Source organism: Leucoraja erinacea, chromosome 4 (genome assembly GCF_028641065.1).
Source record: "Leucoraja erinacea ecotype New England chromosome 4, Leri_hhj_1, whole genome shotgun sequence".
Classification (NCBI taxonomy): domain Eukaryota; kingdom Metazoa; phylum Chordata; class Chondrichthyes; order Rajiformes; family Rajidae; genus Leucoraja; species Leucoraja erinaceus.
The window spans coordinates 28557671-28571165 of NC_073380.1; the positions used below are offsets into that span (position 1 = coordinate 28557671).

Below are 13495 nucleotides of genomic sequence, written 5' to 3' on the forward strand. Positions count from 1 at the left end.
ATCATTCCTGTTTTTGATTCCAACATGAGTGTGTAGTCATTTTTCTCTGTACATTATGTACTAGTTTACTTATTTTATAAGCAGACAGATATCAAAACAATAGGGCTCTTAAAGATAGCAGAGTCAGGGGATGTGGGGAGAAGGCAGGAACGGGGTAATGATTATGGATGATCAGCCATGATCACATTGAATGGCGGTACTGGCTCGAAGGATCGAATAGCCTAGTCATGCACCTATTGTCTGTTATCTCTAACCTAAACTACACTGGGTGGTGAGGACTTCTTCCATAAAAAAAGGCGAGGAGGCTGAAGCGACAGACGAAAAGGAGTTTGAAACATAGAAAGATAGAAAATAGGTGCAGGAGGAGGCCATTCAGCCCTTCGAGCCAACACCGCCATTCATTGTGATCATGGCTGATCGCTCCCAATCAATAACCCGTGCCTGCCTTCTCCCCATATCCCTTGATTCCACTAGCCCCTAGAGCTCTATCTAAGGGCCTCGACCAGTGATGGAAATGGGGGGGGTACGCAGGGGTACGGCGTTCCTCTAGTTTTCAATTTCCAGCTCGGGTTACTGCAGAAAGATTCGAGCCGTTTCTCACTTTATTCAACTCAGACGAAAACGATCTGTTAACTGCCACTGTTAGCATTTGTTAACAGCCAGTAGTTAACAGTAGTTATACAATGTGTCATCAATACATTCATCCACATTCCTCAGTAAATGTAATTGTGTTTTAACACGCGTTCCTTTGAATAAAATTCAAGGGAGAATTTCTTGAACTGTCAGGGCTACCGGACCGCGAGCACAGCTCGTTAGTCACGTTATTTTATTCCATATTATTTTATCTGCCTCCCTGCCTCTCCCCCGCTCTCCGCTCTGTCCCTCGCTCTCCGCTCTCTCCCCCGCTTTCCGCTCTCTTCTCCGCGCTCCCCCCCTGCTCTCCACTCTCTCCCCCGCTCTCCGTTCTCTCCCCCGCTCTCGAAAACACGATGAGGAGGTATTTTGGAGAAAGGAGATGCATAAAATGTGCACATTTAAAAAACCCAGGGTTCAGATATACAAACCTTCAAAAGCAAATGATATGCTACATTTTCAAATGGGAAATAATGCTTAAGAAGCTAATATAAAACTTGGATAAATCATTGGTTGTGCCATAGTTAGAATATTGTGTTCAATTTTTCAGGAACGATATTTTCTGCAGCTAACAAAAATAATGAATAATTAGTCTGACTTAGTCAATCACAGAAAGCTGTTTGGTAAAATGAGTCAAGGAGGGGTGCCTGAATACATTGTTAGAATTCTGGCCTACTGGTATGCCCACCAGACTATGCAAATAAAATGGGGCAATAGGGTCTCAGCCCCATTTGGGGTTAGCAATGGTGTTAGACTAGGGGGAATTTTGTCCCCAGTCCTTTTTAATCTATATATTGATGATCTGTCTAAACAATTGAAAGCCTGTAACACTGGGTGCGTGATTGGTAATATTTTAGTGAACCATATTATGTATGCAGATGATCTTGTGGTCTTTAGTCCATCTAGCGCTGGTCTCCAGCAGCTCCTTACTATATGTTCCGTGTATGGTGTGGAACATGACATTAAATATAATGCTAGTAAGAGTGCTGTTATGGTCTGTAGAACCAAAGAGGATAAATGCCCAAAATATCCTGTTTTTAAATTGTCTGACAACAATCTTAGCGTCTGTAATAAGATAAAATATCTAGGGCATATTATTACAGAACAAATGGCAGATGATGAGGATATTTATAGGCTACGTCGCACGCTGAATGTACAGGCAAATATCCTCTTGCGTAAATTTGGTGCATGTGCAGATGTGGTGAAGATGTCGCTATTTAGAGCATACTGCACACCCCTCTACACTGCGCACCTGTGGTCGAACTATTTAAAGACAAGTATGCAGAGACTAAAGGTGTCATATAACATAGAAACATAGAAATTAGGTGCAGGAGTAGGCCATTTGGCCCTTCGAGCCTGCACCGCCATTCAATATGATTATGGCTGATCATCCAACTCAGTATCCCGTACCTGCCTTCTCTCCATACCCTCTGATTCCCTTAGCCACAAGGGCCACATCTAACTCCCTCTTAAATATAGCCAATGAACTGGCCTCAACTACCCTCTGTGGCAGAGAGTTCCAGAGATTCACCACTCTCTGTGTGAAAAAAGTTTTTCTCATCTCGGTTTTAAAGGATTTCCCCCTTATCCTTAAGCTGTGACCCCTTGACTTCCCCAACATCGGGAGCAATCTTCCTGCATCTAGCCTGTCCAACCCCTTAAGAATTTTGTAAGTTTCTATAAGATCCCCTCTCAGTCTCCTAAATTCTAGAGAGTATAAACCAAGTCTATCCAGTCTTTCTTCATAAGACAGTCCTGACATCCCAGGAATCAGTCTGGTGAACCTTCTCTGCACTCCCTCTATGGCAATAATGTCCTTCCTCAGATTTGGAGACCAAAACTGTACGCAATACTCCAGGTGTGGTCTAACCAAGACCCTGTACAACTGTAGAACCTCCCTGCTCCTATACTCAAATCCTTTTGCTATGAAAGCTAACATACCATTCGCTTTCTTCACTGCCTGCTGCACCTGCATGCCTACTTTCAATGACTGGTGTACCATGACACCCAGGTCTCGCTGCATCTCCCCTTTTCCTAATCGGCCACCATTTAGATAATAGTCTGCTTTCCTGTTTTTGCCACCAAAATGGATAACCTCACATTTATCCACATTATACTGCATCTGCCAAACATTTGCCCACTCACCCAGCCTATCCAAGTCACCTTGCAGTCTCTTAGCATCCTCCTCACAGCTAACACTGACCCCCAGCTTAGTGTCATCCACAAACTTGGAGATTTTGCCTTCAATTCCCTCATCCAGTTCATTAATATATATTGTAAATAGCTGGGGTCCCAGCACTGAGTCTTGCGGTACCCCACTAGTCACTGCCTGCCATTGTGAAAAGGACCCGTTTACTCCTACTCTTTGCTTCCTGTTTGCCAGACAGTTCTCTATCCACATCAATACTGAACCCCCAATGCCGTGAGCTTTAAGTTTGTATACTAATCTCTTATGTGGGACCTTGTCGAAAGCCTTCTGGAAGTCCAGATACACCACATCCACTGGTTCTCCCCTATCCACCCTACTAGTTACATCCTCAAAAAATTCTATAAGATTCGTCAGACATGATTTACCTTTCGTAAATCCATGCTGACTTTGTCCAATGATTTCACCACTTTCCAAATGTGCTGCTATCCCATCTTTAATAACTGACTCTAGCAGTTTCCCCACTATCGATGTTAGACTAACTGGTCTGTAATTCCCCGTTTTCTCTCTCCCTCCCTTCTTAAAAAGTGGGGTTAAGTTTGCTACCCGCCAATCCTCAGGAACTACTCCAGAATCTAAAGAGTTTTGAAAGATTATTACTAATGCATCCACTATTTCTGGAGCTACTTCCTTAAGTACTCTGGGAATAACGATGCCATGAGAACACTGCTAAGGCAACCTAGATGGTGTAGTGCCAGTAATATGTTTGTGGCTGCAGGAGTCAGTACTTTAGAAGCTATCCTAAGACACCACATGTATAAATTCATTTGCAGGATAAATGACTAAAAATGTGCTTATTGTGGCCTTGACAAACATAAGGGTTAGCACTACACGCTACGAATCCCAGTTGTGGAGACCCTGATATCATTGACTCGTTGTAGGACATTGATCATCTTTTTATCTGGATTTTTAACTTAAGTATTGTGGGTTTTTGTTAAATATATAAATTATGATGTTTTTATGTGATATACCATGATTTTATATATATTTATGATATTTGATATGCAATGCATTTTTAATGTAATGTTGCCCCTTGTCTGGACCTTGAGTCCGCAATAAAGTTTATTATTATTATTATTAATTAGTTAATGGTACAGTAACGCTTGGCTAGCAGTCACCTGTTGAATGGTATGCGATATACTAGTTAAGAGGGAGAAGGATGAGTCAGAAAACAAGGCTCTAAATTTAAGTAAACTTTAGGAAAGTGAGGCAGAAGAGTAGACAATGCAGAGGATTGACAAACAATGTGAAATGTTCCAAGATCTTCTTGGTAATAGACCTGTACATTTTGAATTGAATTGAAATTATTTGTCATTCAAAAATGAACGAAAAGAAATGAATGTTATCCCTAACAACTAAGTTCAGGTAGACAGTAACATGGATAAGGGAGAGCCAGTGGATGTAGTGTACCTGGACTTTCAGAAAGGCTTTGATAAGGTCCCACACAGGAGATTCGTGGGCAAAATCAGAGCACATGGTATTGGGGGTTGGGTATTGACATGGATAGAAAATTGGTTGGCAGACAGGAAACAAAGAGTAGGAATTAACCCACCTTCTCCCCTCCCACCCCCCATCAGTCTGAAGAAGGGTTTTGGCCCGAAACGTCGCCTATTTTCTTCGCTCCATAGATGCTGCTGCACCCGCTGAGTTTCTCCAGCAATTTTGTGTGCCGTAGGAATTAACAGTTCCCTTTCAGAATGGCAGGTACTGACTAGAGGGGTGCCTCAAGGCTCGGTGCTGGGACCGCAGCTATTCGCAATATATATTAATGATTTAGATGAAGGAATTAAAAGTAACATTAGCAAATTTGCAGATGACACAAAGCTGGATGGCAGTGTGAACTGTGAAGAGGATGCTATGAGGATGCAGGGTGACTTGGATAGGTTGGGTGAGTGGGAAGATGAATGGCAGATGCAGTATAATGTGGATAAATGTGAGGTTATCCACTTTAGTGGCAAGAACAAGAGACAGATTATCATCTGAATGGCAGGTAGACACAATGCTGGAGTAACTCAGCGGTTCAGGCAGCATCTCACGAGCAAAGGAATGAGTGACGTTTCGGGTTGAGACCCTTCTTCTGTATGGTGTCAGATTAGGAAAAGGGGAAGTGCAACGAGACCTGGATGTACTTGTACATCAGTTACTGAAAGTAAGCATGCAAGAAACAGCAGACAGTGAAGAAAACTAATGGCCTTCATAATGATAGGATTTGAGTATAGGAGCAAAGAGGTCCTTCTGCAGTTGTACAGTGCCCTGGTGAGACCACACCTTGAGTATTGTGTGCAGTTTTAGTCTCCTAATTTGAGGAAGCACATTCTTGCTATTGAGGGAGTGCAACGTAGGTTCACGAGGTTAATTCCCGGGATGGCAGAAATGTCATATGATGAAAGAATGGAACGACTGGGCTTGTATTCACGAATTTAGAAGGATGAGAGGGTATCTTATAGAAACATAAAATTATTAAGGGATTGGAAAGAGGAACAAGAGATATAGACGGTACTAAGGACAAATGAACAGGGGGGTTGCACTTAAGGTCACTGGGTCAGAGGGCTTGACGCACGGAGTCGCTCAATCCATCTGGAGGACATCTGTCACTTCCGGTATATGTTATTAATACAAGAAACCCGTACTTTCCTACCTGTTAAAAACCGCCAAAATGTTGAATTTTTGCGCTGAAAAAAATTGTGGGAGTCGGGGTAAGTGTGAGAAACATGTACCTAACTTTAGAATTCAAAAAGTGAAGCGAAATGAAGGTAAAGAGAAGCGAGAACTGAAGGGACAACAACAGCTAAAGTGCTTGGCAAATATTGGCCGTGCAGATATCGGAATTTAAAGTATTGGAAATTATTGCGTTTGCTCACTGCATTTCATCAAGTAAGGCATTATTTGTGATTTTTCTTGATTCCTTTGGTATCTAAAAAGTCTCAGAAGTGATAAATCTGGCTGTAATTTTTTCTTCAGATGTGTTTTCATTTTGTAACAACCCACTTGGGAATCATGGGCGATTTAAAAAAAATTACAGCCAGATTTATCACTTCTGAAACTTTTTAGATGCCAAAGGAATCAAGAAAAAACACAAATAATGCCTTAGTTGATGAAATGCAGTGAGCAAACGGCCAATGTTCGCCAAGCACTCTGGCTGCTGTTCCGTCAGCTCTCGCGTCTATCTAACGTCATTTCTCCTCACTTTTGGAATTCTGAAGTAGGCTAAATGTCTCACACGCTTATCCCAATTTCCATAATTATTTACAGCGCCAAAATTGTCAATTTCGGCGGGTTTTAACAGGCCCGCTACGCTGGAAACAATGGTAAGTGCCTACCTGCAGTTCATCGCGTGTACTCCATTTGGAGTAGCGTAGCAACAGTTCGGGTCATGGGTCGTGACCCGACTGCCGTGAAACCTCCCTATAAAATATATGCCTATATCTCCCGTTTCCCTTGACTGTCAGTCTGAAGATGGGTCTCGACCCGAAATGACATCTATTCCACTCATTGATCATTGGTTTCGTCTGTCTGAGAGAGATGCAAGAAAGCAGCTATGACATATAATACACAATAAACTATATTATAAATACACAATAAACAAGTTATGCATTCTTGTACACTTACATGGGTATGACCGCACATAAAAAATCCCCCCCCCCTTCCTACCCAACCTCAGCCTCATGGACCTTAGAGTACCCCTAGTTCCTAAAACCCATTTCCATCACTAGTCTCGATCCAAAATGTCACCACCCATTCCTTCTCTCCAGAGATGCTGTAGGTATGTTGCAAAACCTACCTGAATCGTCGCTGAGAATCTGCCCCAGCCCGTGTGCGCGATTTTGGCGCTGTTTAGAGGGGGCGGGTTTAAAACGCGATTTTTACTAGGCTGTTCCAATCGAAGATGTTCAGCCTAGTAAATCATTAACGAAAAATCGCTGAAAGACCCCGTTGCAAAAGGTATTATTAGTTTTATAGGCCTCGAATAATAGTTATAATAGTTTTAAAATCACTCTCTCAACCCGCGACCTCTCGCAGCCCCAGGGTTTTATAAAGCAAACAATTAAAGGTATGTACCTTATTTTTACATTAAAAGGGGCTTCTTAAGACCCCTTTATACAAAGTTTACTATAGCGAGTAGTTCATTTTGGGCTCTTTATATCCCGCAGTATTTTTCTGGGCATTTGAGGGCACAAATCCAGCGCAATGTGAACGTTCTAAACCAGCGCGTTCACAGGAACCCACTAGAAAGCTGATTTAAAATGGACTTTAATTTACAGCAATTGAACACTAAATTCCTTCCATTTGGCCTATAAATTGATGTAAATGAGATTTAAAAATCATGTTTTATCGTGAATTATTTGTGAATATTATTTGGACAGTTAGGCTATTTAAAAATGTTAATCATTTATTAAGAAATGGATAGATGTTTAGATCTAGTAATTGAAGTTTGAAATTAGCTACAATTGGGTAAATAATTAATTATATGCTTTAAATTCAGGTCATCCAAGTAAGATTATTTTATATTTGTTTCAGAATGGTTCAATCTATGATAACTGAAAATTTCATTCAGTTCTCTTAATTTTTAAGAAGGTTATGGGCTTTTGACTGTCCATGATCACAGCTTTTTTGTTATGTCCATAGAAAATCAATAGGGATCAAGATGCTAATTTCCGAGTATGAAAATGGCCACAACTGTTTTATTACTTGAGATATGAAAGTGAATTAGGTGTCAAATTAAACTTCTTTTTATGCTTTATCTGATGGGATAAATTGCAGACTTGATATTTTTTAAATCTCAAAATTTTGTAACATTGCTAGATGCTGCTGGTCCTTTACAGCACAATTTAGTTTATTGTCACGTACCAAGGTAGAGTGAAATGCTATGGTGGCGTGCCATCTAGCCAGCAGAAAGACAATACATAATCCCCCAGAGTTACTCCAGCATTTTGTGTCCATCCTCGGCGTAAAGCTGCATTTGCAGTTCCTTCTTTGCTTCCAACTACACTCACATCCGCACCCACACACGCCTCCTCTCCCGCTCCCCTCAGTGCGCAGGCGCGGCCCGCTCCCCGCCTCAGCGCCCGCGCCGGCTCCCAGTGGCGGGCGCAGGAGGCGCGAGGCCCGGGCGGCGCGATGACGTCGGCGCGTAGGCAGGCAGTCTCCCCCCCCGCCTGTGTGTGTCGGGCAGGCGAGCGGCCAGTTTCGGGCTGTCTGCCTCTGTCTCTCCCCCGTCCGCCTGTCCCCTTCTCTTCCCCTCTACCTCCGGACGCCTATTCATGTTGGGGGTTTTCCCTGCTTCTTTTTCTCCTCCTCCTCCTCCTCCTCCTCTCCCTCCCGTAGTCTTCTCATGCTTTCGCTCCCGTCAGTAATATAATTTCACACCCTAGCTCCTCGGACGGTTCCCCAGCCGCCTCCAACCGATCATGTTTTCAACAGCGGAGCCCGGTGAGTGACTGAGCGCTTGCTTCCACGACGCTTTCTATCGCCTTTTGCTTGGGTGGTTTAAGGTAGAGGGACGGAGGGAGGTGGTGACGGCGGCGGTGATGATAGCTGTGGTTTCCCTTCGGTCTCCTGGCCGGTTTTGTACTAGGCCTCACAAAAGCCTCGGACTTGGGCAACGTGTAGAAGGCCAAAAGTGTGTAAACCCTATTATGGCCTCTACCCGGAGGTATGCCGAAGTCTTTTTTCCAGTTTTTATGTAGAATCTAGAAGGGGGTTAAATTCGTGGCTTTATTTCCCGGGGATTTAAATTATTTTTTTGTTTTCCAAAGGAGTATTGTGGGGTGGAGAGGTTCTGTTGTTTTCCATCAAAGAGTGCGGCGTGGGTTACTCAAGTGTTACTATGATGATGTCTCTGCACGTAAACTGCTGTTTACTGAATATATGCAATTGGAAGAGTTGATATGAAAGTGAACAATTTTTCGCTCCCCCTGGTTAATTTAAGTATGAATGAGGAGAGTTTATGGATGTATTGTATTGTGTTCTCGTGTGAGGGAGAGGAAAACGAGGAAGCGATGGTATTGAATTCACATCACTAAACGCTAATTTAGTGAAAGAACGTTTAGAAAAAGGAAATTCGGTAGCACATAAGGATCCATTTAAATTAACCGTGTTTTTCAACGATGCTAGAGATTTTTCAGATTTTTTTTTTTACTGACCCCATTTAGAGGCAGTTTATTTAGATTATTATACCTGTAGCCCTCTAATTTGTACTTCAATATTCCCTTAAAGTAGGCGACTTAACGTTTAGTGTCATACACTATATCCATTTCCCTTTATAAATGCACATATACTTTGCCTAAACCATTGTTTCCAGAATAGTGTATTGAAACTAAAAGTTGTGGAACATTATTTGCTAGAAACATGGGTAATAGGAACAGACGGCCATTCATCACTTTAGTACTGCTCCACCATTCAACACAATTATCCCTGATCATCCACTTCAGTACTCTGCTCGTGTCACCTTCCCACTTGTCACTTTCCCATAGCCTTGATCCCTTGACATGAAGACATTATCTGCCTTCTATGATAGAGAATTCCTCGGGTACAGTACTCTCGAAGTGCAAAAATTTCCCCTAATCCATACCTTGTATCTTGAGGCTGTGACCCATTGTAAATAGATGAGTTGGTCGGCTGTAATTGGGCACTGTAAATTGACAGTACACAAAACTGACCGTACTGAAGAAGGGTTACGGCCCGAAACGTTGCCTATTTCCTTCGCTCCATAGATGCTGCTGCACCCACTGAGTTTCTCCAGCATTTTTGTGTACCGTCGATTTTCCAGCATCTGCAGTTCCTTCTTAAACACTGTAAATTGACCTCTGTGTAGACGAGCGGGGACAACTGATGAGAACGTGGGGGAGAATTTGTAAAATATGGGATTAAAGTGGGTGGGTGCCTGATGGGTGGCCCCAAATTAGCTGGATGTTTCCATGCTGTTAACTAGTCTTTTATTATTCAATCACTGAAATAGGTTATTGGTTACAAACTACTGCTTTTGAACATCTGATAATGTTTGTTAAATATTCTGTAATAGCTGCTCAACTAAATGCTCAACTAACTGAAATATGCTTCCAGTTAACCTAAACCCTCATGGCTTTCCCATCTTTTTAAATATGCTGCCAAAACGGCAAAAGTTGAAAATCTTTAGAAAGCAATATTTGCTGCATGTTTCCTTTTACATTCTTTGTCTCCATTTGCAAAACCAATGATTTGGGGTCTTTTGGATTGCATTCATCGGAATCTGATCGACACCACTTTATGAGTGAAGATTTGTATCTGGATCCTTAACCATTTTTATTCAATATTGCCTACCTCCATAAATGTACGACTTCCATTGAATTGTTAAAGCACTTACAATATTTGTCAGCTGCAAATCTTGATTTTGTTCAGCCAACATCATAAATATTCGGGCAGATGGGGCTCGTCAGCCTGGGAAGGCAGTCCATCTAGGAGAGGAAAAACTCTGATTTAAAACCTCCACTGCCTTGTGGCTATATCCAGTCATGGAAAAGGCTCCAGGAGTAAACCTCACGAAAATCCGGAGTCAGAGCCCCTAAGGCAGTTCGTCGGTGTCTACAACCTCACTCTGCCAGCTCCTGCGACAAAGCTGGCGTCAAACTGTAACGGCCCTGCTGTTTCTTTGGATCGATCAGCAACGTGGAGAGGGGGGGGACATGCTGCATGGGCAACAGCCTGTCTTCCATATAACATCGCCCAACCACACATCACCTGAACTAGGATGCATCACCCATGGTCAGTCATGACCGAGGGGGGCCAACAACTACGTATGAAAAGAAAGGGCTTGCATCTTTTTGTTTTAACTTTCGAGGGATGTTCCACTAGCCGAATGCCATTAATTGCTTTTGAAGAATAATGAAGATGTACATGGGCTGTGTCCTGTCCACCAATCGGTTCTCATCTCACTCCAGTGCAACAAAACTAAAATCTCACGTTTGTACTCCAATCTCTTCATGGCTTTAACCTCTCCCTTCCCCCCCCATCCATCCCTTGCTAAAATTCCTTCCACAATAGCCTTTTCTGCATCTGCTACTTGGTCCTGTGTAATATCCACCTGTGTAATATCCACTTATTTCTATTTTGTTGCAATAAGAAAATTTGACAGGAATGGCCTGCCTTGAACAAATGTATGCTTGCTCATCTTAATTTAAGTCTTTCTAAGTGAGTATTTATCAAGATCCAGTAATTTGAACTCCTGCCAATACAGGCTGAATGTTTACCTGTTTTATCCTATAACATTTTTGGACCGTATATTAGATTAGTATAACTTCAATCCTTCTGTAATTTACACCTCCATGGACAATTGAACAATTGTCAATCACTACTTTCTATGTTGCCTTTTCTCAGTATGGTAGGATTTTTGCTTTTTCCACTGATAAGTTCCAATTTTTCTAGGTAACATTTCCTTAAGAATGGTAAAGCTAATTGCTTGCATTTTTCATTTTCACAATTTTTAAAATAATACTCAAGGCAATGTATTCATATATTTTTGATAAGATTTGCTGTTTTTCCCAAATCAGCATTGCTCCTTAGTTATTATTTCATTGGTCACTCAGCTTTGATTTATCTGGAACTATGAGCAGAGTTGATATATCTAGTACCCAAAAAGTTTTCATTGCCTGCTGTAGTGGAATTTCATGTGTAAAATGTCTCACAGTGGAATGTGTATGGCATACTTTAGTTAGCAGTCAATGTATTGGATTATTAACCCACATAAAATGGATTGCAGTTATTCATATAAATAAGACTGTGCTATTTGACATTCACCTTTAAAAAAAGCCAGAAACCTTGAAGAAGGGTCTTGACCCTAAACGTCATCTTTTCCTTTTCTCCAGAGATGCTGTCTAACCCACTGAGTTACTCCAGCTTTTTGTGTCAACCCCAATCATACACTCTTTTCCCATTTTCCTTTCATCGATCCATTTTAGCCTGAATGTTCATGTAGTTTCCGACTTGGTCATTAATTTCACAAATCACTTGCGCTGCATCACACCCTCGAGGTTTATTTTGCTCTCTATGGAAAGTGATACATGTCTGTACTTGATCGACAGTGTACAGAAACTAATAGCAATGAGGAAAGTAAATTAGATGTTGATACATTCTGTGGTCAATAATGAGCTGAAATTGTGGAATAATCCTGCCACGTTATAAATCATTGTTTAAATACAAAATAGTATGTACAGGGTAGACACAAAATGCTGGAGTAAATCAGCGGAACAGGCAGCATCTCTGGAGAGAAGGAATGGGTGATGTTTCTGGTTGAGACCCTTCTTCAGGCTGATTCAGTCAGATGAAAAGGTTCAGTCTGAAGAAGGGTCTCAACCCGAACGTCACCCATTCCTTCTCTCCAGAGATGCGGCCTGTCCCACTGAGTTACTCCAGCATTTAGTGTCCACCTACGATTTAAACCAGCATCTGCAGTTCCTCCGTACATAATGTGTACAGGTCTGGTCACTGGTACAAATAAAATCCAGAGGAGAACACATGCAACTTTTAGAATTTAGACTTGCAGGATGGAAACGGGCCCTTGTGCACTCAGAGTCCACACCGATCATTGCTCACCCATTCCCACTTGTTCTATGTCATTACACTTTCTCACCCACTCACTGCACACTTGGAGACAATTTACAAAGGCTAACTAACCAACAAACCTGCATGTCTTTGGGATATTGGATGAAATGGGAGAACCCAGAGGAAACCTACGTGGTAACGCAGAAAATGTGCAAACTCCACACAGCAGTCAAGGTTACGATTGTACCCGGGTGTCTGGCATTGAGTCAGCAACTCTACCAGCTGTGCCACCCTGTGATGTGTTAGAAGGCTCAATTAATGGGAGTGATTTACTTTTCGATTACTTAAATTGGCATGATCTAATGGAAAAATAAATTTTGAGGAGTGCCATGACTGCAGTTTTTCTTGATCTAAAAAGTTTTCGTAATATATGCCATGGCAAGAGCAATAGGAATCAAAGCATACTGCCTGCGCTGAAACATGCTGAATTCAAAACTAGTCCAGAGAGAAATTATTTTGTTGTGGGAGTGGTAAAAGTGGGTCCTAAGGGAGTAGTTAATAAAGCCACCTAATACAAATAGGACTCTTGGAAGTACTGGAAAACAAGGATCCCTGTAGTCAGCAGTGGAAATAAATGGATTCAGAAGGTATACAGGGTACTTAGAATAAGTGAGCAGGGAAGTTATGGTTAAACTATATAAAATATTTGGTAGATTACATGTGGAAGAGTGTATTTCTGCTTGAAAGCACCAGTAAAAAGGAAGGAATGTATTTTTGTAGCTGTGCAAAACATTGTTGGGCTGCACGGAGCATTATATACGGTTCTGGTTGTCATGCTGCAGGAAGGTATTGATGTTGTTTATTATTGTCATGTGTATTGAGGAACAGTTAAACTTTGTTTTGTTCTATCCAGGCAGATCATACCATACATAAGTACAAGAAAAATAAACAGAATATGATGTTACAGCTACAGAAAGAGTGCAAATATTTGAAGTGCAAGTGCCATAAAGAGGGAGATTGGAAGATGGGGGATATAACTGTAGCATATGAGAGATCTGCTTAAAATGCCAACAGCGGGGAAGAAGCTGCTCATGAATCTGCTGGCATGTTCTTTCAAGCTTTTGCATTTTTTGCCTGACA

General features: G+C 41.8%; 1 protein-coding gene across 1 annotated transcript in view; it reads left to right on the top strand.

Annotated features, from left to right (window-relative positions):
* The first annotated feature begins 7987 nt into the window (after positions 1-7987).
* The window catches only part of LOC129696225 (protein argonaute-2), a 79983-nt gene continuing 74475 nt past the window's right edge, over positions 7988-13495 (top strand). The window contains exon 1 of the mRNA XM_055633904.1: positions 7988-8269. Within this exon, the coding sequence (XP_055489879.1) occupies positions 8248-8269 (22 nt within the window). The 5' untranslated portion in view covers positions 7988-8247. The remainder of the gene's footprint in view (positions 8270-13495) is intronic.